The 24,076-nt window shown below is 52.4% G+C and overlaps 1 protein-coding gene and 1 pseudogene across 2 annotated transcripts; one reads left to right on the forward strand and one right to left on the reverse strand.

Moving 5' to 3' along the window:
- Nucleotides 1-5,598: 5,598 nt before the first annotated feature.
- C2CD4D (C2 calcium dependent domain containing 4D) lies at nucleotides 5,599-8,068 on the reverse strand. Its single transcript, XM_054247369.2, has 2 exons — nucleotides 7,852-8,068; nucleotides 5,599-7,440 (listed from the first exon to the last, which is right to left on the reverse strand). The coding sequence occupies exon 2, from the start codon at nucleotides 7,248-7,250 to the stop codon at nucleotides 6,189-6,191; it is 1,062 nt and encodes a 353-aa protein (XP_054103344.2). The 5' UTR covers nucleotides 7,251-7,440; nucleotides 7,852-8,068; the 3' UTR covers nucleotides 5,599-6,188.
- A 13,995-nt stretch (nucleotides 8,069-22,063) lies between these two features.
- LOC128930067 (large ribosomal subunit protein eL15 pseudogene) lies at nucleotides 22,064-23,847 on the forward strand (annotated as a pseudogene). The gene has a single exon (XR_013529360.1). The product of XR_013529360.1 is annotated as a large ribosomal subunit protein eL15 pseudogene (transcript).
- The last annotated feature ends 229 nt before the right edge of the window (nucleotides 23,848-24,076 follow it).

Genomic DNA, 24,076 nt, shown 5'->3' on the forward strand with positions numbered 1-24,076 from the left:
AGGGAACTAGCATTTATTGATCACCTACGGTGTGCTGGCCCTTTGCAGGGCCTTTAGAAATCCATGCTCTTACTTTGCGTGAATGCTCATAACACCCCCCACAGGGAAACATCGTTATTCCGGATTGATCACTGAGTAGAGAGATGCTCAGTGAAACAGTGTTTTGCCCAAGGACTCACACAAGATCAATACATTGGTGAGCTATGATTTGGACTGAAGTCTTCATGACTTCAGAATCCTGTGATTTCTACTTAAGACAGGTGACAGGCGTAGGGGAGATGGGGAGGGGAGAAAGGCGGGGAGGACAGGTTTGGGGGACTCTATCTCTTCTCTAGGATGCAGTCAGACTCCTCCCAGTGACGGCTCAGTTCCCTGAGGCCGCTGATTGCTTGGCCCCGCCTCTGCCCCTTGCTACTCTTCCCTGGACTCTCTGACTCCCTGATGCTTCCACGTGCTTCTCATCTGTTGGGGCAAGTGGCAGGCCTGGAGGACAGCCTGGAGGTGGAGGAGCCATGGCGGGGAGGAGGAGAGGAGAGATGCTGCACTGGCCTCCTTGGGAGAAGGAGAGGTTCCCAGACCGAGCGGCCCACACTGAAGGCTCTGAGGGGGTCCAAGGGGACAAGACTTCTGGGGATCCTAGTGCTGCTTTTCTCCTCCACAGCCTGGGCCCAGAGTTTGATTAGCTGGGCCTGGCTCTCCTGGTTACCCAACAGGCAACTGGCCAGGGGCCAGGCTGCAGAGAGGCTCCCTGGCACCTCCTCCTGCTCCCATTCCCAGCTGGTAAACAGCGGAGCAGGAGTCAGCCATGCCACAGCCTCGTGACTCACCCACTCCCCCCCAACCTGGTGCACGTGGCACCTGGCATGGAAAGGGCAGGCAGCTGTCCCTTCCCTCTTCTGTCCTCTCATCTCACCATCCTCCACCCCTGGCCAACCCTGGGGCTTCACCCTCTGCTGCCGTCAGCACCTCTGTTCTTAGGTGGCTCTCAGTGTCTCCCCATGACTGCAGATTGAGGGACAAAGGTAGACTGTGGAGAAGGACTTTTCAGCTGCTGGGGTCATTGACAATGGATGAGGAGTGAAAAAGAGGAGGGGAAGTTTTGGGGACCTTCTGCACTGAGAGTCTGAGGGTATGTGTCTGTGCCTCTGAGGCTCTGATTATCTCCGTGTCGTTTTGGTAAATGTGGGTCCGCGCATCCACATATGCTTCTCTGCACAGAACAGGATGTTGGTCTGTCTGGGGGCTCTGCCCCTTGGGCAGGTTTGAAGTGAGAGGTAAAGTGCTTTGCAGCACCCACCCCCACCCAGCACCCTCCAGCTGACAGGAGGAGCCTGCAACATGCAGGGGGTGGGAGTGCAGGGGAGGGCAGTTACCCTATCTCTCTGTCTCTCCCTGCGGCTCCCACCTGTCTATGACTCTTCTCCAGCTCTCCTCTCTCTATCTTTTCTCCTCTTTAGGCCTCTCTTCCTCTTGACTCGGGGTCTCCTGGGGCCCTTCCTGACTACCTCTTACTGCCCAGCAATGGCAGGCACAGAGTGGAGGTCACACAGAATGCCTGCGGATCGACACCGCCATCCCCAGACACCGCAGGCAAGGCTGCCTCCCCTGGTTGTGCCGCTTTGCGCTGCTGGGTAGGGTGGGGAGGAAGTGTCTGGAGGTTAAGAAGGCAGGATCCTGGCCTCTAGGCCTGCAAGCCTCACATGCTTCCGAGGCATTCTCGACCCCTCCCCTGCCCTAAGCATGGATAGCTTGAGTTTTTTCTCCTCAGGGCAGGAAGGTCCCTTGGTTACCCTTTTGTAAGTCCCCCTCTTGCCTAACCTTTCTCCCTCCTGCTGCAACCGCATCCCCTTTTCTGGAGGAATCAGTCTTTTCAAAGCAGGGCAGTGCTTATTTCCTCTTCACATACATTCTTATGTAAGGAAGAGGCTGATAGGGATCGGAGAATCATTTCACCCCCACGTGCCCAGTCCCTTATCAGAGGCGATCTCCATGCTGGGGGCAAACACTCTGGAAGGGGTGGGAGGTGGCAGTGGTGGTCTGGAACTGGGGAGCAGTCCCCAACTTCTCTTTCCCTCCCTCCCCACCCCCAAACCACAGAAACCACTTAAGGCTCAGCACAAACTTGCCCTTCCAGGGAGGGCCTGGGGGTCAAGGTGGAAAACTTGTGGTGCCTGGGCAGCCTGCGGTGGCACACACTTCCCCAGCCCCATCCTTGGAGGGCCCTCTCCTTGGGATGCCTGATCCAGTGATTAGGAACAACCTTTCTTTGGGTCCTAGGGGGTTCCACGCCTGGGGAGGCCTCAACTCACTGGAGTGACTCAGAGAAAGGCTGTGCCTCAACCGTTAAAAAAGGACAGCCCAGGCTCTAGAAACATCTGTAGCCTCCAGATCTCACAGTCCCCACCCCTCCCCTTTCCTGTCACAAAGGCCACTGTGGGTGGAGGGAACAGTGGGAGTTTGACCCTAGCTCCTGGCCTTGAACATTCTGGGATCCTGCTTGTGCCACTCCTCTACCAATTAACATAGATAGTCACATGGGCTTGGAAATGGCTAGGAGGGTTGACATGCTGGAGTGCTGAAATTCTTGGAGCAGAAGCACTTGTGAGAATGTGGACTGCCATTTACTAGCTGTGGGCCCTGAGGGAAATCTCAGCCCTCAGCTACCACATCAGTAAAAATGGGCCAATAGTACCTGTCCTGACCAGTGGCTTTTTTTTTTTTTTTTTTGAGACAGGGTGTCCCTTTGTCACCCAGGCTGGAGTGCAGTGGTGTGATCTCAGCTTACCGCAGCCTCGACCTCCTAGGTTCAAGTGGTCCTCCTGCCTCAGCCCCAGCTAATTTTTGTATTTTTTTGTAGCGATGGGGCTTCGCCATGTTGCCCAGGATGGTGGTGAACTCCTGAGCTCAGGTGATCCGCCAGCCTTATCCTCCCATATTTATCCATTTATCAAAGTGTTAGAATTACAGGCGTAGGCCGGGCGAGGTGGCTCATGCCTATAATCCCAGCACTTTGGGAGGCCGAGGCGGGTGGATCACGAGGTCAAGAGATCGAGACCATTCTGGTAAACATGGTGAAACCCCGTCTCTACTAAAAATACAAAAATTAGCTGGGCATGGTGGCGCGTGCCTGTAATCCCAGCCACTCAGGAGGCTGAAGCAGGAGAATTGCTTGAACCCAGGAGGCGGAGGTTGTGGTGATCCGAGATGGCGCCATTGCACTGCAGCCTGGGTAACAAGAGCGAAACTCCGTCTCAAAAAAAAAGAATTACAGGCATGAGCCACCACACCTGGCCTCTGACTAGTGTTTATCAAAGTGCTTTGGGGCCACAGAAATCTGCACACTGGAGGGTTCTTAGGACCTTATTTTGCACACACCCCTCTGGCCCCCTGACTCCCAAGATGTTCCCAGCAACGCTGGGCCCCCATCACAGAGCCTCAGGGATGTAAATGCTGAGTGAACTGCTCCTGGGAGTAGTGCCCTGGATTTCCTCACAGCCTCCCCTCATAGCTGGGCGTGGTGGTGCGCGCCTGTAATCCCAGCTACTCGGGAGGTTGAGGCACAGGAACCGCTTGTACCCAAGAGGCGGAGGCTGTACTGAGCCAAGATAGCACCCCTACACTCCAGCCTGAGCGACAGAGCGAGACTCCGTCTCCAAAGATAAGCAGTTGGGTTGCAGTGGGGGTGTTTGGGTGGAGTCACAGTCAGAACCCTTCCCTCCAGCCAGGGCTGATCCCCAGGCAAGCTTACTTAACCTCTTTGATCTATTTCCTTCTTTGTAAAATGGGAATAATAATATCTACTCTAAGGCTGGGCGCGGTGGCTCACGCCTATAATCCCAGCACTTTGGGAGGCCGAGGCGGGTGGATCACAACGAGGTCAAGAGATTCAGACCATCCTGGTCAACATGGTGAAACCCCGTCTCTACTAAAAATACAAAAAAATGGTGGTGTGCACCTGTAGTCCCAGCTACTTGGGAGGCTGAGGCAGGAGAACTACTTGAACCCAGAAGGCAGAGATTGCGGTGAGCCAAGATCGCACCATTGCACTCCAGCCTGGGTAACAAGAGCGAAACCCCATCTCCAAAATAATAATAATAATAATAATAATAATATCTACTCTACTGAAGGGTTGTGACAATGAACTGAGATAACAGGTAAAGTTCAGGACCTGGTCCAAAGTACTGTGGTTAAAAAAAAAAATTCCTTTTTCTGTCCCTATAATCTTCCTTTCTCTTTATCTGACCCCTTTTCTATTCCCTTTCTTGCTTTATTTTTCTCTGTAACATATCACCAAGTAGCATTCTTTACATTTTAATAGTTCATTTTGTCACTTTTCTGATTCCCATGTCTGTTTCAATCACTGCTGTATCCAGTGCCTCCCACGGCACGGTCCCTCCCGAAGTATTTGTTGAAGGAATGCATGAATGAAGGTTCTACGGCCTCTAACGTTCTTTCCAGATACTTTCAAATGGGCATCAAATCCAGTTTCTCACCAAAGGTTCTTATGGGAGGATTTGGGGGCTAAAACAAATACAATACCGGGGTAGACCTAAATCTACAGGTAGACCTCCCAGAATTCAAACGTAGGATTTTAAACTGGCAGGGTACAATACTACCATCTTAGGGAAGGAGGCCCCTTGGGAGGCAGCAGCTGGCAGTGGGGGGTATGATTGCGAAGTGATTAAGAGCCCAGAACTGGAGCCAGATTCTCTGAGTTCTTTCCCTTACTAGCTAGCTCTGTGAGTCCTAGATCTTCCCTTTACCAGCTATGTGAGGCCCAGGGTCATGTTGGATAACCATAGTATTCATACCCTTATAGGAGGTGCCGGAGGAACAAATGGCTTGACTAATTGTTGAAACAGCTCCTGGCGTAGTTATAATCCATGGTGTGCAGCAGTCAGCGTTTAGGATTGTTTGATCAATGCCACCACCTGGTGGACACCTGAAGCAGAGTTCTCTGCCCCAGGGTTGGGTAGGGGAGAAGAAGGAACTGGAGAGCTGTCTGAAAGAAGCCGTGTGTGTGTGTGTGTGTGTGTGTGTGTGTGTGTGTGTGTGTTGTGCTGGGATTTAACATGTCCAGGTGCTGAGATTTTGCCGGATCCAGCACAAGCTTAGCCCTGGTGCAGGCCACAGCTGGCACCTAGAAAAATGAGAAAGGGCTCAAGGGGGAGGGAGAAAGAAGCTGGGTTGGCCTAGTGCCTACCTCCCTTCTTCCCTTCCTCCTCCAACCCTGGTCTGAATCAAGAGGAACCGGGTTCTGGGAAGGTGGAGGGAGAGAGAAGGTCACTGCTGACGTTAGGGACATTCGGGTAGAGGTAAACATGATGTGACCTACATTTATCCACCTCCCTCCACCCCCACCTCCTTCTGGCTGAAAGAGCCTCTTCTGGCATTCCTGAGAACAGTTCCCACACTTTGGTAGTACCCCTCCTCCCTCCTCCCAATCCCTGGGACATTATAGCTCATTCATTTGGTACCTAAGCCCCTCTCTGGTTCTTGGCTCCAGACTTGCCCCTTCCCCCAAGGGAGGCACAGGTGTGCCCCTTCCTCACCAAGGGAGGCACAGGTGTGGAGATGCAAGAGGGAAGCCCTGCAGCTAAAGGGCACTGTGTTCATCTGACATCCCCTGACTCACTCCCAAAACCCAGAAATTTCATCTGTCTTCAGGACAGACGTGGGTTTCAGAGGGGCACAGGAGGGGAGTGTTAACTTCCTCTGTGCAGCCCCAAGGGACCCCCAGTGGAGGGTGGCTTGTGTTGGTTTCTGTCAGAGTGACTCAGTGACTGAAGGGCTGATTGTTCCACAGCCCCTGTTGGACGGGGGCCTTAGGACCTACTTGGCCCAGATCTACTCAAAGAGCATGTCTTGAGGATGGAGCCCAGGGCCCTGCGTATTTAACGAGTTCTTCCAGGATTTCTGATTCTGAGGCTCCTTCAAGCTTGAGAACCACTGCTTAGGGTCTGCTCTACTCAGACTGTCCGAATGAGCATCTTCCCCCCCGTGTATGGCCGGGATAGAGGGAAGAAGGGTAGGCTCTACACCCGAGCGTGTAAGGTGCCAGCAAGGGGAAAGATCTGGCTAGGGACAGCGGACACTTTATTAGCAAAAATAAATACAAGCCGGGCAGGGCGGAAAGAATGTGGACGGCAGACTCAGTGGAGACGTGCTGAGGAAGTCAGGGGCTCAGTCTACAGACTGAAATGGGTGGGCGCCACGGAGGACCCGGGACCTAGTCCCCCACCTAGCGGGGGCAGCAGCGCAATGAGGGGCGTCTCGCATTCCCCCAGCAGCACATCCCTGCGAAGTCCCGCGCCCCTGTCGAGCACCTTGGCCCTCAGACTGCGGGCGGCCAGGTCCGGCGGGCCGAGCCCGTCGAAAAAGAAATCCTCGTTGAAGATAGGGTTGGCGCTGCACTTGACCACGCGGCTCTGCTGCGCCTGCGGTAGGACGCGGGGCCGCAGCCTCAGCACCACGCAGCAGCCGCCGCCTCCGCTCCCAGGGCGGGAGCGCGGCCGGGGCAGGTCCTCGGCGCTCACCAGGCGCAGCCGCAGCCGCCCGGGCCCGGCCTGGTACTCGGTGGACAGCCGCAACTGCCCGCCGCGGGGCCCCAGGCGCAGCACGCTCTCGCGCGTGGGCCGCAGCTGGCAGCACAGGAAGTCCAGGTGGAAGAGCGGCGGCGTGGGCGGCCCAGCGCGGCGCGGCGGGTGCGGGCTGGTGTCCGCCCAGCTCGCGGGTTCTGGGGACAGCGAGTGCGGCCTGGGCACCCGGCGCCCGCCCAGGCCGGGCCGCGGGGAGCCGAAGGGCGACGAGTCCGGCGACGAGGCCGTGTCGCTGTCGGGGGCCCAGCAGAGGCGCAGGTCCGGGGCGGAGACGTGCAGCCGGGGCTGGGGCGCGGGGAGCCCCTCGGCCAGGGCGGGCAGCGGCGCGTGGAACAGGGACTCGCGCCGGCGCGTGTGCGGGCTCTCGGGCAGGAAGGCCCAGCCTTCGCGGCCAGCCAGGTGAGGCAGCGAGCAGGCCACGGGGAGGCAGCGCCCGGCCACGTCCCGCCGCGCCGCGGGTTCTGCGCCGCCGGGATCCCGGAGCCGAGGAGGGATGAAGAACTGCGGGATGCGATCCGGGGTGAGCACGTTGGGGCAGGCGCTGGTGGGCGGGCCCGGGGCGCGACGCTTGGAGAACAGGCCCGGGGGCGCCCAACGGGTCCCAGGTTCCGTGGCCCCCACCTTATAGCCAGCTTTTTCCAAAAGCCACATGCGGTGGGCTGGGTAATGGAATTCCGAATTCCGAAGGGCCGAGAGGATCCCAATTCCGTCTCAAATGGGAGTGCTGGGCGGAGCGGGGCTAAGCGAGGAGCGAAGAGGAGTCACAGGTGGGTGATGCTGGCGTACACCGGACGGCCGGCCCGCGCGCCCCTGTCTCCGGATCCACTGGAGGCGCAGACCCCTATTTGAGGATAAAAAGAAAGGGCGGTAAATCTGGGAGGATGGGGAGGAATGGAGGGAACCAGGCCCAGTCACATTTTCTGATACGGGCCTCGCTCACCAAGTACACAGATTCTCCCATTGGTACTAAAGATGCGCCATTCACTTTAGAGGGCCCAACACACCCACTAGAACCCTAGGGTACTGTTAGGACAAATAGGATAATAACCGAGTTATACCAAAAGGACCCAGATCCCAACCCCCTGGAAGGGACACCGCGCCCTAGGCGGGCTCACATCCTTCTCCCCCGCCCATTTCGAAGACGGGTTTTCCTCCAGGAACCAGTCTGGCGCCCCTCTGGACTCCCTCCCTTTGCCGGGCTGCCCCGGCGCAAGTTTCTCTGGCCTGAGCCATCCTTCAGTCCTAGCCCCACCTGCCTTCTCTCGCTCCTCTCTCCCCTCCTCGAGTCGCTCGAAGCCAGAAGAGGACTCACTTCTGCTCCTGGCAGCCAGGAGACACACCTGGCTGCTTACCTCAGGGCACCCAGGGCTGGTTCAAGGAGAGGCACCTCCCGGGGGCACAGAATCCCACCCCTCGTAACCCCGACCCTCCAGCTCCCGCGCTTCCCAGCCCTACCGCATCCCGTGTCTGCGGGGCGGGGCCGGGCCGTTGGGTCGCCCCTCCCACTCTCCACTCCTTTTCTCCTTAGAAAATCACTGAGCACAAAGGCAGCGTTGATTCTCCGCCAACCCCAGAGCGGTCTCCGGAAGGCTCGGCCACTCACCCCTGGGCGGGGCCACCAAGAGCACCGTGTTCCGACCCTCTGCCCTGGGATCCGAGCCCGCGACCCTCTCGGTCGCGAGCCCGGAGTGCAGGCCTTACCTGTGGGTCGCCTCTGGGTTCTGGCCTCAGGCCCTGACACGTTAAGAGCCAGAGGGGAGCAGCTTCCTCTCCAGCTTGCTCCCCCAGCGCAGTCCTCCTGGGAGGTGCTGGCAGGGGCCTCTGCTGCCTACGTCCTACCTCTTTTCCTGGATAAACACAGCTCAGTCTGCGCGGCCATCAGCCCAGCCTTCTGACTTCCTCCAGCTGAAGCCAGGTTTCTAGCAGCAATCCATTCCTCTGCCCAGGCCTCCTCTGCTGGAGCTGGGCTGCTTAGGGTTTGAGGAGGGCTACAGAGAAGAGGGAGACAGTCATCAGTGGACACTGGCGTGCCGTCTTCTTTGGTGCTTGGTTCCCACCCCAGTCCCATTTAATGCAATGATTAAAACCCTCCTTGTTGGAATTCTGCCTTGGGCCCCAGTGCCTTGTTCTGGAGCCATTCCAATAGCTCCAAGGTAGAGTGACTTGCAGTGATCAGTTCTCTGAATTATTCTGGCTCATGGAAAAGTGGCCAGGCTCAGGATTTCTGGACATAGAAGACTAAAGATAAAGCAGGATCCAACAGGCAGGATCAAGCAGGTCTATGCCCTCCATCTCTGGCAGATCTTAGGAAGCACAGGCCACCACGGAGAAGATGAGACCATTAGTTGCACACCTACTGTCCTTCAGTCCCTGAAAGGCAGCAAGGAGGGCCGGGTATGATGGCTCACGCCTGTAATCCTGGCACTTTGGGAGGCCGAGGACGGCAAATTGCCTGAGGTCAGGGGTTCCAGACCAGCCTGACCAACATGGAGAAACCCCGTCTCTACAGAAAATAAATAAAAATTTTTTAAAAAAGAAAAGAATGCTGGGCGTGGTGGCTCATGCCTGTAATCCCAGCACTTTGGGAGGCCAAGGTGGGTGGATCATGAGGTCAAGAGATCGAGACCATCCTGGTCAACATGGTGAAACCCCGTCTCTACTAAAAATACAAAAAATTAGCTGGGCACGGTGGTGCGTGCCTGTAATCCCAGCTGCTCAGGAGGCTGAGGCAGGTGAATTGCCTGAACCCAGGAGGCGGAGGTTGCAGTGAGCTGAGATCGCACCATTGCACTCCAGCCTGGGTAACAAGAGGGAAACTCCGTCTCAAAAAAAAAAAAAGAAAAAGAAAAAAGAAAAGAAAGGCAGCAAGGATCGTTCCTCTCCTAGGACCACTCTTTCCCTTCATCCTTCAGCTCTGGAGACCCTCATTGACACTCTCCCATCTAAATTAGGGCACCTGCTGTACACTTTCACACCACCCCATACTTTTCCTTTATGGCATTGATTACGGTTTCCCCCCTCTATCTCTTATCAGACTAAGAATAATAAAAACAGTGCTTAGTGCAAAGCAGGATACTCAATCAGGGTGTATTTGATGAGTGGAGTAGTAAGCAAAATTTGTTCATCCAATCAATTTGTTCATCCATTTATTGAAGTGACTAAAATGTACCAGGCACTGTGCTGGATGCTGAGGATACACAGAATAGAGAGCTAAGGGGAGAGATAGACAATAAGCATGCAAGCAACAATAAGACAAATTGTGAAATGCAGGAAACAAACAAGATAAAACAAACCAGGGAACGCAATGATTAGGTTGTCATCTGATACTTGAAGTTCTTAACAAAGTAAGTGTTTCTTTTGTGGAGATCCCTGGCAGCCTCTAGACCTTCCATTCCTATGGATCCTGACTCAGCTCAGCCCTGGTGGTGCTTCTGGGGACGGCCAGCCTTCTTGAAGTACAGCTGTTTTGTTTTGTTTTGTTTTTTTCTGAGACGGAGTTTCGCTCTTGTTACCCAGGCTGGAGTGCAATGGCGCGATCTCGGCTCACCGCAACGTCCGCCTCCTGGGTTCAGGCATTTCTCCTGCCCCAGCCTCCTGAGTAGCTGGGATTACAGGCACGCACCACTATGCCCAGCTAATTTTTTTGTATTTTTAGTAGAGATGGGGTTTCACCATGTTGACCAGGATGGTCTCGATCTCTTGACCTTGTGATCCTCCTCGGCCTCCCAAAGTGCTGGGATTACAGGCTTGAGCCAGCGTGCCCGGTGAAGTGCGCTGTTTTTATGGCTTTGGCATCAGTCAGATGGGCTGGGAATCTGGATTCTGCGACTGACTACCTGTGTGACCTCTAGCATGTAACTTAATCTCTTTGGGACTTACCTTTTCCGTCTGGAAACCAGAAGAATAAAACTCTCAGAGTTGGTATGAGGATTAAACAAGATAACACATGGGCGTCAGTTAGGCTGACATCTGCTAAAAGTGTGAGAAAACAGAAAACCCAACTCAGTCCGATTTAACAATATGGACACTTGGCTTCCATTATAAGAAGTCCAGAAGTAGGGCAGGACCCAGGGAAGTTTGATTCTGTGGCTACATTCATTCATTCAACCACAGTTGTTGAGTAGGTACTATGTTCCAGGCACCATTCTGGGCTTTGGTGATATCGCAGTGATAACTCCTCTGGCCAGATGTAGTTTATACTTTAGTGGGGGAAGAAAGACAATGGTCATAAATCAATTCATAGAAGTATGGTTTATTAGGTGGAAATAAGTGTTGCAGGGAAAATTAAGGTAGGGAAGGATGAGTGAAGGCACCAGGGAGTATACAGTTTTTAAATAGATGGGTCGGGGATAGCCACCTCGTTTCAGTATTGATGTGAAGGAAGGAGGAGGAATAGGGAAAAGCCTTCTAGGCAGAAGGAATCACAAATGCAAGGGTCTTAGGCAGGAACATGCCTGGAGGGATCCAAGAGGCACAGGGGCCCGTGTAGCTGGAACAGAATGAATGAGGGGAGATGAGGTCAGAGAGGTAACAGGGCCAGACTCTGTTGGGGCTCTCAGGCACGGTAGCAATTTTAGCTTCTACTTGTGGTAAGCTAAGGAGTGATATGACTTGGCTTGTGTGTTAGAAGGTTCTCTCTGGTGGCTGTGTTAAGAATAGAGTAAAGCGGGTAAGAGTCAAGGTAGGGAGAGCAGATAGGAGATGACTGAAATAATCTTGGGATGAGATGATTGGGACATGATCAGGGCTGTGGTAGTCAGTTTCTGGATTATTCTGAACATAGAGTAAATAGGATCTCATCTCCTGATGGATCCATCCTCATCCAAAGAAAGAGGAGCAGCAACTGGAAGAATGAAGTTGCTGTTTACTGAGAGGAGGCAAAATCACGTGCTCAGTTTGGGGTCTGTTCAGGCTGAGATGTCTGTTAGAGATCAAGTGGAGATGTCAAGTAGGCTGTGGGGTCTGGAGCTCGGAGGTTAGAGATCAAGCGGAGATGTCAAGTAGGCTGTGGGCTCTGGAGCTCGGAGGTAGGAGATCAAGCAGAGATGTCAAGTAGGCTGTAGGGTCTGGAGCTCGGAGGTAGGAGATCAAGCAGAGATGTCAAGTAGGCTGTGTGCTCTGGAGCTCGGAGGTAGGAGATCAAGCAGAGATGTCAAGTAGGCTGTGGGGTCTGGAGCTCAGAGGTTAGAGATCAAGCGGAGATGTCAAGTAGGCTGTGGGGTCTGGAGCTCGGAGTTAGGAGATCAAGCAGAGATGTCAAGTAGGCTGTGGGGTCTGGAGCTCGGAGGAGAGGTCCAGGCTGGAAGTATAAATGTGGACACCAGGAGAAATGTAGACCGAACTTGAGCCATGAGACTTGATGAAGTATAGGTAAAAAGAGAAAGGATCCAAAGACTGAGTCCTGGGTGCTCCAACATTGAGAGACTGGGGAGAGGAGGATCCAGCTGTGCCAGAGGATGAGTCGAAATTGTTTGGAAAACTCTGCCCCTACCGCAAAATCTCTCTCTCTTTCCCTCCCCCACAAAGAGGCTCCCTTATCTCTCACTTTACATACCGGCCATAGCCCTCCCGCCGCCCAGCTTCCCGCCCAGCAGTTCAAACTGACCAACAGTTGCCCACCACCTCGGCTTTTGGCTTCCCCACCCCCCAGCCCTTCAGCCCCCTATAAAACAACCCTGCCCCTCTGAGCGGCGCGGCCATTTTTCCTTTTCGTCCCGGCTGGTCCGCCCGGAGGCTCTTTCCTCTCAATAAAGCCTGAACTTAAGGAATTTCCTCTAGCCTGCGGTCCGGTTTTTTCCGAATGAGCTCAGTCTTCCCGCAGAGGGTAGGTCGGACAAATGGTGCCGGAAACCCGGGACGGGAGCTGAGGCCGTTGGCCCGGCCACGGCCCCCCTCCCCGACCTACCCAACACTGGCCCTGCCACCTCCACGTTCCGATTAAGGTAAGCCAAGTTTTTCTTGCTTTGCCTTCCCCCGCTTCCCGTCTCCTCTTCCTACGGCATGGTGCAGTTGCTCCCTCTCCGGTGTTCCGCACGGACTCCTTGCCTAGTCTCGGCCGAGCCAAGGTAGTCTTCCATTCCGGCTCCAGGAGCCTTCCGAGGGACAGCCGCCAGACGGGGGACGCCCCTCTGACCGCTTCCCTTTCCGTACTTAATTGTACTCCGGGGAATTTGCAACGAACGGGGACGCCTTTTCGTTGCATCTGCCCATCCGCGCCGGAGAGTCTGTAGCTGCGCCTGCCATGGGAAATTCGGAGTCCAAAATACCTCTGAGCACCCCCCTCGGGTGCTTGCTGCGAAATTTTACCAAATTGGGATATTCCCAAACCCTCAGAAAGAAAAAGCTTATTTTCCTGTCCCACGTGGCTTGGCCCCAATACAAACTCAGTAACCAGTCACATTGGCCCCCGACTGGCACTTTTGATTTCAACACCCTCCGAGATCTCGACGATTTTTGTCGCCGCATGGGCAAGGACAATGAAATTCCTTACGTCCAGGCTTTTTGGGACCTCCGTACCCACCCCAACCTATGTTCTTCCTGCTCCACCTACCAAATCCTCTTATCTCGAACCCCCCGTAAATCTTCCTCCACTACCTCTCCCCCACCCTACTCCTCACTGGAGGATCTGCCTGAACATCTGTCCTCTCCTGCCAATCTCAGCAACCAGTCGCCATCAACGGCACGCCCTTCCCCCACTCCCTCTGCACCTCCTACCTCAGAGGCCATGCCTCACTCTCCCTCTACTCCCTCCGAGCCCCCTCCCTCAGAGGCCGCACTTCCTCTTGCCTCTCCGGTGGCGGCCCACACCCGCTCCCACCAGCCAGCTATCCTGGCCCCACTCCGAGAAGTAGCAGGCGCAGAAGGTTTAATCAGGGTCCATGTTCCTTTCTCACTCCAAGACCTGTCCCAAATTGAGAAACGTTTAGGATCCTTCTCAGCCAACCCGTCCACCTATATTAAAGAATTCCAATACCTCACTCAAACATAAGAAGCCCTAGTCCGGTACACTCGACTGGATCCAGCCTCCCAAAACGGGGCCACTGTATTAGCCTCCCACTTTATCTCCCAATCAGCACCCAACATAAGAAAGAAACTAAAGAAAGCAGAAGAGGGGCCAGAGACTCCCATCCAAGACCTGGTAAAAATGGCCTTTAAAGTATTCAATGCCATGGAAGATGCGGCTGAGGCTGCCCTCCAGACCCAAGCCCTAGTGGCGGCTCTAAGGCCGGCAGGGAACCAGAAGCCCAAGGCCGAAACCCATGCCCCTCCAGGGGCATGTTTCAAATGTGGAAAGGAAGGACACTGGTCCCGAGCCTGTCCACAACCACGGCCACCAACTAAGCCTTGCCCTATCTGTCGGCTCCCAGGACACTGGAAGTCAGACTGCCCCAGCTTCCCCAGGGTGCCGGTTCCTCAAAACAGACACACTGGCGTTACGCAGCCGGCGGTCACCCTCAGTAGGGAGGAGCCTGCTTGCCAGGAGCCGATCTCCGAGGGAGCTCCGTTCCCCAGTCTACTAGGGCTGCTAGATGACTAGCGGGGCCCTGGCTTTCCGACTCCGGTTACCCTCGCCGAGCCTAGGGTCACAAGACATGGGGGCTACCTACTCCGCACTTCCTTCTTATTCTGGCCATCTCACCCCTTCCCAGGTCTTAGTCATGGGAATCGATGGGACCCCGAGTATCCCCTATCAAACCCCACCACTCATGTGCTCATATAACTCCACTCCCTTCACCCACTCCTTTTTAGTAATCCCCACCTGCCCAGTTCCCCTTCTGGGGTGAGACATCCTTTCAAAGCTGAAGGCCGTCATAACCTTCCCCACCGCCAGCCCACACAGCCTTTTTCTCCTAGCCCTCAATACTCTGCCTCAGAACTCCAGACCCTCCAGTCTACCCCCGGGGTACAGTTCAAGGATGACTGGGCCTTCAAGCATAACCTCCTCATCCTCCCTGAAAAGCAAAGGTACCAGATAATCCAAGACATCCATAATTCACTCCACTTTGGGCCTAAAGCCTTATACCAGTTCCTCAACCCACTTTTTCACCCCCACAGCTTCCTCAGTACCATATAGGAAGATCAGTCCTCATGTACTGTCTGCGTGAAAACTAATTCCCAGGGTTCCTGTCATCCCCGGCGCCAGCTTCATCAGCTACGCGGGTTCCTACCTGGCCAAGACTGGCAAATTGATTTCACCCATATGCCAAAGCACAAACAGTACCGGTATCTGCTAACCATTGTTGACACTTTTTCAGGCTGGATTGAAGCTTACCCCACAGCCTCTGAGTCTGCCGGGACAGTAGCCACTCATCTCATTCAAGACATCATCCCACGCTTTGGACTCCCGGCTACCATACAGTCAGACAACGGCCCAGCCTTTATCTCCAAAGTCACTAATGCCGTTTCTACCTCTCTAGGAATTCAGTAGAAGCTACATGCTGCCTACCATCCTCAGTCCTCTGGTAAGGTGGAACGGGCCAATGGCCTAATAAAGGAGCATCTGACTAAGCTCATGCTTGAGCTCCGCCAATCCTGGGTAACCTTAATTCCTATCACCCTCACCAGGGTAAGAGCAGGCCCCCGGGGCCCATCACAGCTTAGCCCATTTGAGCTGCTGTATGGTTGCCCCTTCCTACTTTCAACTCCCCCACCGCCAGAGACTACTCCTCTAGACAGCTACCTCCCCTACTTTACTCTCCTTCGCAGCCTTCTCCGAGAACACGCCAACGCTTCTCTTCCCCAACCCACCCAGCCATCTGAAAATACACAGAAAGTCCTCCCGGTAACCCTAGTCCCTCGACTCACTATATATTCCCCAGCCGAATTCCAGATGCTGCAAACTCCCCATCGCCGCACCCGACGAGCTGCCTTCCTACACATTGCCGTTGGTGTCTCCCTTGCTGGTTCAGCACTTGCAGCAGGATTAGGAGGAGGGGCACTAGTCCACTCTCACCTGGCCATAGCCCGACTGACCTCAGAACTCCAAGCGGCTATTAATGACTCTACTGAGTCTTTAGCATCACTCCAATGACAGATCACCTCAGTTGCCCAAGTTGCCTTGCAGAACCGAAGAGCCCTGGACCTGCCCACTGCTGAACGAGGAGGGACCTGTATCTTCCTACAAGAAGAGTGCTGTTACTACATCAGTGAATCCGGCCTAGTAGAAACCCGAATCGAGAGCCTCCAGAAACTCAAAACTAACCTCTAGAGTCAGAAGTTCTCGGCTGAAGCCACAGCGTGGTGGTCTTCCTCTATGTATACCCTCTTGTCACCATTGCTTGGGCCCCTAATAGCCGTTTGCCTAATCTTACTTATTGCTCCTTGCTTTCTCCAGTTCCTACAGCGGCTCTTTCAAGAACTGACTGGAGTCACCATCCACCAGATGCTGCTCCAACCCTACCCTGAACGAGTGCAAGAAACAGACCTCTCCCCAAACCTCCAGGCTCCTTAGGAAAAGAAACCTCTTCAGAACCCCCCCGTCGACCCTTGTCAGCAGGAAGTAGCCAGAGAGACAACCGACGCCCCTGACCCCCTCTTTTTCTTTTCTTTAAGGAGTCGGGAATGTTTGGAAAACTCTGCCCCTACCGCAAAATCTCTCTCTCTTTCCCTCCCCCACAAAGAGGCTCCCTTATCTCTCACTTTACATACCGGCCATAGCCCTCCCGCCGCCCAGCTTCCCGCCCAGCAGTTCAAACTGACCAACAGTTGCCCACCACCTCGGCTTTTGGCTTCCCCACCCCCCAGCCCTTCAGCCCCCTATAAAACAACCCTGCCCCTCTGAGCGGCGCGGCCATTTTTCCTTTTCGTCCCGGCTGGTCCGCCCGGAGGCTCTTTCCTCTCAATAAAGCCTGAACTTAAGGAATTTCCTCTAGCCTGCGGTCCGGTTTTTTCCGAACGAGCTCAGTCTTCCCGCAGAGGGTAGGTCGGACAGAAATGAGGTAAGATGAGGACTGGGAACTGATCACTGGATTTAGCAGTGAGAAGTTATTTGTGACCTTGGCAAGAGCAGTTTCAGTGGAGAGGTGGGCAAAAGCTTGATCAAAGAGGGCTCAAGAAGGAATGAAAGGAGAAAGAGAGTGAGCAAAGACAACTCTCATGAAGAGTTCGCTGAAAGAGTAGGGGAGAAGTGGGGTAATGGCCAGAGCAGGAGGTAGAATCAAGGGAATTTCTTTTTCTTTGCGACGGAGTCTCACTGTTGCCCAGGCTGGAGTGCAGCGATGTGATCTCGGCTCACTGCAACCTCTGCCTCCCAGGTTCAAGTGATTCTCCTTTCTCAGCCTCCTGAGTAGCTGGAATTACAAGTGTGTGCCACCATGCTCAGCTAATTTTTGTATTTTTAGTAGAAATGGGGTTTCACCTTGTTGATCAGGCTGGTCTCAAACTCCTGACCTCAGGTGATCCACTCACCTTGGCCTCCCAAAGTCCTTGGATTACAGGCGTGAGCCACAGAGCTTCAGCTGGGAACATTTTTAAATGAGAGAAACAATGGCATGTTTGTATGCTGATTGGAAAGATCCAGTAGAAAGGGGGAAATTGATAATGCAGAGAGAAGAAGAAACAGTTGTTGGAATAGTGTGACTGGGTAGACAAGACCATTTCTTATGTTGTGCATAGACATAGGTCTAGAGGCTGTTGTTTCCCTGCTGTGTGGACGGATGCTGGAGCGAAGGTGAAATAAATGTGTAGAGACTGGCAGGTGGAGAGATGTGATGCCGAAGGCTTGTTCTCTTCTGAATGCTTCTGATTTCTCCACGTAAGAGGAAGCAAGATCAGCTGAGAGTGATGATAAGGGAGAAGGTGGTGCTCTCAGGAATTTGAGTAGAGAGGGTAAGGACTTGCACAGCTGCCTAGGAGAGCAGGAGAATGAATGGCTTAGGGAACTCAGGATGACTGCAGGACCGCATTAAGGGCCCTCTTGAGGGCAGTGATCATGACTTTAAACTGGAACTGGACAACACGGTTGTGTGCTTTTTCTCCAGCTGTTCAGCTGTGCAGTGAGCAGCGGGAAGATGGACAGAGATTTGGAATTAACCAGATTGTGCTAAATTTTTGACAGTTCACTTTCCCCCTCCCTCTCCTCTTCCATGTCCTTCTCTGTGTGGATATTAAATGAAGGCTGTGCACCAGTGGGACTGAAATTGACCACACATCATCCGCAAGCTGGCTGCATTTGTCAGGGACTGGCCAGGAAAATGGCACTTGCTAAGTGGTTCAACGGAGGGAGTTTAACACGGAGCTTGTGGTGTCAGAAGAGTTTATAAGGCAAACAGAATGGTAAGGAGGTGTCTAGAAGGATCTGCAACCATGGAGACACAATCACTACTTAAGTTCCCTCCCAAAGCAAAGAGAAAGGGAGAAAAATCCCTTGTGTGTTTGTCAGGCTTCTCTAGAGGGACAGAACGAATAGAATATGTATCTATGTGAAGGGGAGTTTATTAAGGCGTTTTAACTCACAGGATCACAAGGTCCCACCATAGGCTGTCTGCAGGCTGAGGAGCAAGGAAGTCAGTCTGAGTCCCAAAGCTGAAGAACTTGAAGTCCAAGGGCAGCAAACGTCCAGCACGGGAGAAAGATGTAGGCTGGGAGGCTAAGCCAGTCTAGTCTTTTCACATTCTTCTGCCTGCTTTTTATTCTGGCCTTGATGGCAGCTGATTAGACTGTGCCCACCCAGATTAAGGGTGGGGCTGCCCTTCCCAGCCCCCTGGTTCAAATGTTAATCTTTGGCAGCCTGTGTTCCGCCACATCCAGGATCAATACTTTGCATCCTTCAGTCCAATCAAGTTGACACTCACTATTAACCATCACACCTTGCTTTTCCCTCTTCCCACCTTCCGATGTGCCACCAGGGCCTCCAAAGCCAGGTGACAAAAGAGACTGGAAAATATGGTTTGCAGGCACCCAGGCCCGGGCCCTCTGCAATATAAAGCAGAATGTGGGGAGGCTGGGATCTGTGAGCCCTCCGACTGGCAGATGTGTAGCCAAAAGTTGGCTTGATCGGAACAATGAAATATCTAACCTGGAAGGAACCTGGAGGTGGATGTCACCTCATGTACCCTCGTTTTTGCAGAACAGGAACCAGACCCAGGAAGGAATGATGTGCCAAACAGTAGCAGAGTTGAGATTAGAACCCAGATCTTTTATCTCAAAGAGCATCATTCTTTCTTATACACTAAGGGTCTTCATATTTGAGCAGAGCTGCTCCTTTGTGTGGGAACTCAGAGTGCTGTCTTCTCCCTTCTCCCAGCGACTTCTTGAGAATTTCCCAGGTGACCCAAGGGCCCTGCCTTCCTTTCTAGGTGCCACTGCAGAGAGACACTTAGGGGTCTAGGCAGTACAGAGTTCTTTCCTGGGTCCAAGCAAGATGGAGAGGCAGAGAGGGGACAGGCCTTTCCTCCGGGATGCAGGCAGCTGCTACAAGGCTCCCCGGGCTTTGAGTCTTACTTAGTTCTATGTCCTGCGACCTAGTGGTGGCCTAAGTGTGACTTGGCCACCAGTGATCACGGTGGGCTCTGGCATGTGGTACGGTTGGTGATAACTGTGCCTTGAAGCTCCTTCTTCTCAGGACCTGCAATGAATGACCTGTCTCTGCAGTCTTGGTTCCAGAAAGGTCTCAATGGCCCCCTCCTTTAAGAGGTAGTCAGAGCTACTGACATCCCCTGCTTTCTTGAACTGGTTGGCCTTGCACTGGCCTTATTCATTCTTTGGTTTCTCTTGGTACTTGACTCAGGCACCTGGAGAACATACATCCTCTGCTTTTACATTTTCCTGAATGGCCTGCTGGATTCCAGCCCCATCTACCTCTGCAGTAGCTGCATTCCTCATAAATGCACTATAGATGGGTATGGGCTTCCAAATGTGATGGCAGCAATGTCCCTTGTTTCTGCCAGACAATGTAGTACTCAGCCTCTGAGAGAGGAGAGGCATCTGCCAAACCCTAGACACCAGAGAAATGCCCCAGCTGCTGGGACATTTTCCCTTTCCAAGACTCCTACCTGCCCAGCTGGCCTTACCCAAGGCTCACTCCCAGCCTGGCTGTGGGGCTTGCCTGAGAGGCTCTCACCTCTGTGGATTTCTACCCTGTGCCTGCTTCTCTTAGACAGTGACCTCAGCAGAGAAGCGATGGGATGCATTTAATCTATTTTAGTACTGAAACTCAAACACAAGTGTTTAATTTTTCTTCCTTTTCTTTTTTCTGTTTAGGTCAGTCAAGTGAAACAGTGGGAGTGGAGATGGAACAAAAATCTGCAACTGGCTGTGATCGATTAGCTGTGAACACTGTTGCCCTCCGACCAGCCTCTTCCTTTTCCTGACTGCGTAGGAAGGATGGAATGTGTTTCCTTCCTTCTTCTGGGAGTGTTTGAATGGAGATTAGATCATGGATGAAGAGCAACCAGTTTTTTAGTATACAGTAATTTAGACTCTGGGTCTAGAGTGTAGATATCCTGGGCACTGTGAAAGTGCAGGAGAAAAGGTTTTTATGTAGGTATATGGGCAAGGAAATAGTTGATTGTCATAAGCTTTTTGGCTATGGCCTCCAGTACATCTGTAGCTTTTGGAAGGCACTGGCTCGAGGCCCCTCAAATCCATGTCCACCTATCCTTTGCCCATCATTTGGGAGTAATGGCTTAGGAAGCATGTGGTCTAGGTACTGGAGAGGGAGCCTGGCCCTCCTACCTCACCATCGCTGCTGAATTTGTACACAGCTCTCTGACCTGCTTCCATGTCACAAAGGGTTTCATTCCTTCTGATTTCCCGAATACCCAGCTCCTGCCCTGGATCCTGGAACCCTAGTATATGCCTGAAGCTGAATATTTTACTTGCCTGAGTAAGAGTTTTTACACAGACTCTTTCATCTTCCACTGGCCCTCCTCTCAAACTGAGGCAGTGGCTGCTGGCTATGCACCAAACCCATTTTACTTTCTTGTTTCTTTCTTTCTTTCATCATCATCTTCTTTTTTTTTGAGACGGAGTTTCGCTCTTGTTACCCAGGCTGGAGTGCAATGGCGCAATCTCGGCTCACTGCAACTTCCGCCTCATGGGTTCAGGCAATTTCTCCTTGCCTCAGCCTCCTGAGTAGCTGGGACTACAGGCACGCGCCACCATGCCCAGCTAATTTTTGTATTTTTAGTAGAGACGGGGTTTCACCATGTTGACCAGGAGGGTCTCGATCTCTTGACCTCGTGATCCACCCGCCTTGGCCTCCCAAAGTGCTGGGATTATAGGCGTGAGCCACCGCGCCCGGCCTTCTTTTTTTGTGAGTCTCACTCTGTCACCAAGACTAGGGTGCAGTGGTGTGATCTCAGCTCACTGCAGCCTCTGTTTCCCAGGTTCAAATGATTCTCCCACCTCAGCCTCCCGAGTTGCTGGGATTACAGGTGTGTGCCACCACACCCAGCTAATTTTTGTATTTTTTGGTAGAGATGGGGGTTGCACTATGTTGGCCAGGGTAATCTCAAACTCCTGACCTCAAGTGATCCACCTGCCTCAGCCTCCCAAAGTGCTGGGATTACAGGCACGAGCCACAGTACCTGGCCCCCTATTTTACTTTCTTCTTCAACATATAGTTAGAATGAAAACATGTTGAAGGGATGATGGCAGTAGAAAATCCCCATGCCACTATCACAGTAATAATTGCCTTAGGCAAGAATGATCACCAAAAGCTAAAATTAATGAGCAAAAGTATGATGAGAAACAGGATATTTATACAATCTCAAATTATCTCCCAATAAGATACTTATTAAGAAGATAAAAATAGTAATTTTCAGGCCGGGCGCGGTAGCTCATGCCTGTAATCCCAGCACTTTGGGAGGCCAAGGTGGGTGGATCACGAGGTCAGGAGTTCAAGACCATCCTGGCCAACATGGTGAAACCCCATCTCAAAAAAAAAAAAAAAATAGTAATTTTCAGTGGAGAAATATGGCAGACACCACAGTAATCAACTGATCAAAGGGAACACTGGCATGAATGGGACAAATCAGCATCACGTTACTCTTGTCATGAAGCACTGAGAAGGCCACAGCATTGCTTCTGAAACGTTGCTGACAGAAACACATAACTTCAATCTAGTTACGAGGAAAGACAGGAGAAATCCAAACCTTGGAACACTCACAAAACAACCAGCTTGCACTCTGAGAAACATGTCAGTGGCCTGGATTCCAAACAGTGGCTCCTGCCTGTAATGTTAGTACTTTGGGAGGCCAAGACAGGAGGATCACTTGAGGCCAGCAGTTCGAGACCAGCCTGGGCACATAGAGAAACCTCGTCTATACAAAAAAAAAATTAGCTGAGCGTGGTGGCCTGCGTCTGTAGTCCCATTTACTTGGAAGGCTGAAGCAGGAGAATCTCTTGAGCCCAGAAGTTTGAAGCTGCAGTGATCTATGATCACGTCACTGCACTCCACCCTGGGCAACAGAGCAGGACCCTGTCTCTAAAAACAGAAATTAAGAAAAAGAAAACCAGGTCAAGGTCTGGTGGCAGCCATCAGGTAAGCCAAGATGGGTGCATACAAGTATGTCCAGGAGCTATGGAGAAAGAAGCAGTCTGATGTCATGCGCTTTCTTCTGAGGGTCCGCTGCTGGCCGTACCGCCAGCTCTCTGCTCTCCATAGGGCTCCCGCCCCACCCGGCCTGATAAAGCGCGCCGACTGGGCTACAAGGCCAAGCAAGTTTACGTTATATATAGGATTCATGTTCACCATGGCGGCCGAAAATGCCCAGTTCCTAAGCGTGCAACTTACGGCAAGCCTGTCCATCGTGGTGTTAACCAGCTGAAGTTTGCTCGAAGCCTTCAGTCTGTTGCAGAGGAGCGAGCTGGACGCCACTGTGGGGGCTCTAAGAGTCCTGAATTCTTACTGGGTTGGCGAAGATTCCACATACAAATGTTTTGAGGTTATTCTCATTGATCCATTCCATAAAGCTATCAGAAGACATCCTGACGCCCAATGGATCACCAAACCAGTCCACAAGCACAGGGAGATGCGTGGGCTGACATCTACAGGCCGAAAGGGCCGTGGCCTTGGAAAGGGCCATAAGTTCCACCACACTATTGGTGGTTCTCACCGGGCAGCTTGGAGAAGGCACAATACTCTCCAGCTCCGTTACCGCTAATATAAGTAAAGTTTGTAAAATTCATGCCTCATAAACAATTTAGGACAGTCATGTCTGCTTACAGGTGTTCTTTGTCTGTTAAAATTAGTCTGCTGATTGTTTCATGAATGCTTTGTCAAATTGAGAAAGTTAAAGTGCAATAATGTTTGAACACAATACGTGATATTGTGTATGTTGTTTCTAATAAGATAAACACTTTTGTCTTTGCTTTATCTCATTAGGGAGTTCTATGTCAGTGTATAAAATGTACTGTGTGGTGTAATAGGTTTAAAATAAACTCTTTAAAAGAAAAAAAAACCAGGTCAAAGTCATGAAAGACAAAGAAAGAGGAACTGTTTCAAATGAAAGGGGATTAAAAAAACACGACACCTGCAGGGCGCGGTGGCTCACGACAACCTGTAGTCCCAGCACTTTGGGAGGCCGAGGCGGGCAGATCACTAGGTCAGGAGACCAAGACCATCCTGGCTAACACGGTGAAACCCCATCTCTACTAAAAATAAAAAAAATTAGCCAGCCGTGGTGGTAGGCGCTGTAATCCCAGCTACTCTGGAGGTTGAGGCAGGAGAATCGCTTGAACCTTAAAGGCAGAGGTTGCAGTGAGCCAAGATTGCACCACTGCATTCCAGCCCGGGCGACAGAGCGAGATTCTGTCTCAAAGAAAAAGAAAAAGAAAGAAACATGACAACCGAATGTAACATATGATTCTGAATGGGATCCTGAACCACAAAAAGGGTATTAGTGGGTAACTGGCAAAATCTGAATCAAGTTTGTAGATTACAGAAAAAGAAGACAAAAAACATAGTTAGAATGTATTTTCTAACCAGCCTCCTTTGCAGTTTGGTGGGGCCTTGTGACTGAGTTCTGGCCAATGGAACCACCTGGAGGCCTGACCCAGAGCATCTCCCTTGGGGATTCTCTCATCTGGCAACTGGATGGCAACACCGAGGGTGATTTTGGAAGTCACGTATTGGAGATAACAAAGCTTTTGTCACCCAGGTTCCTGAATGACTCCTGGACATCACTGGCTGAACTTTATGTGAGTGAGAAATACACTCTATTTGAAGACGTGGGTTAAGCTATGGAGATTTAAAGACATCTGTTTTAACATTTGGTTTTACCATACTAATAACAAAGTCCTTTATGATATGGTCCTGGAAGCTCTCATTCTTTGGTAAACCTTCCCTAATCTTAACCTCTGCCTGAACATCCCCTCCACCTACTAGCCTCAGTGGAATTCTCAAGGCAGGACACCTCTTCCTTATAGCCCTCTCTGTGGAAGCTGGTCCCATCCTTCTCCTCCCCAGGCTTCCAGGAGCTACAGACTTCTCCTGGGTAGCCATTGCCTCCTCCATTGTTCTTCTTCTTCATAGC

Source organism: Callithrix jacchus, chromosome 18, assembly GCF_049354715.1.
Source record: "Callithrix jacchus isolate 240 chromosome 18, calJac240_pri, whole genome shotgun sequence".
Classification (NCBI taxonomy): domain Eukaryota; kingdom Metazoa; phylum Chordata; class Mammalia; order Primates; family Cebidae; genus Callithrix; species Callithrix jacchus.

Coding starts and splice junctions, on each gene's coding strand:
- C2CD4D (XM_054247369.2), bottom strand. CDS start 7,250: ATGTGGCTTTTGGAAAAAGCTGGCTATAAGGTGGGGGCCACGGAACCT.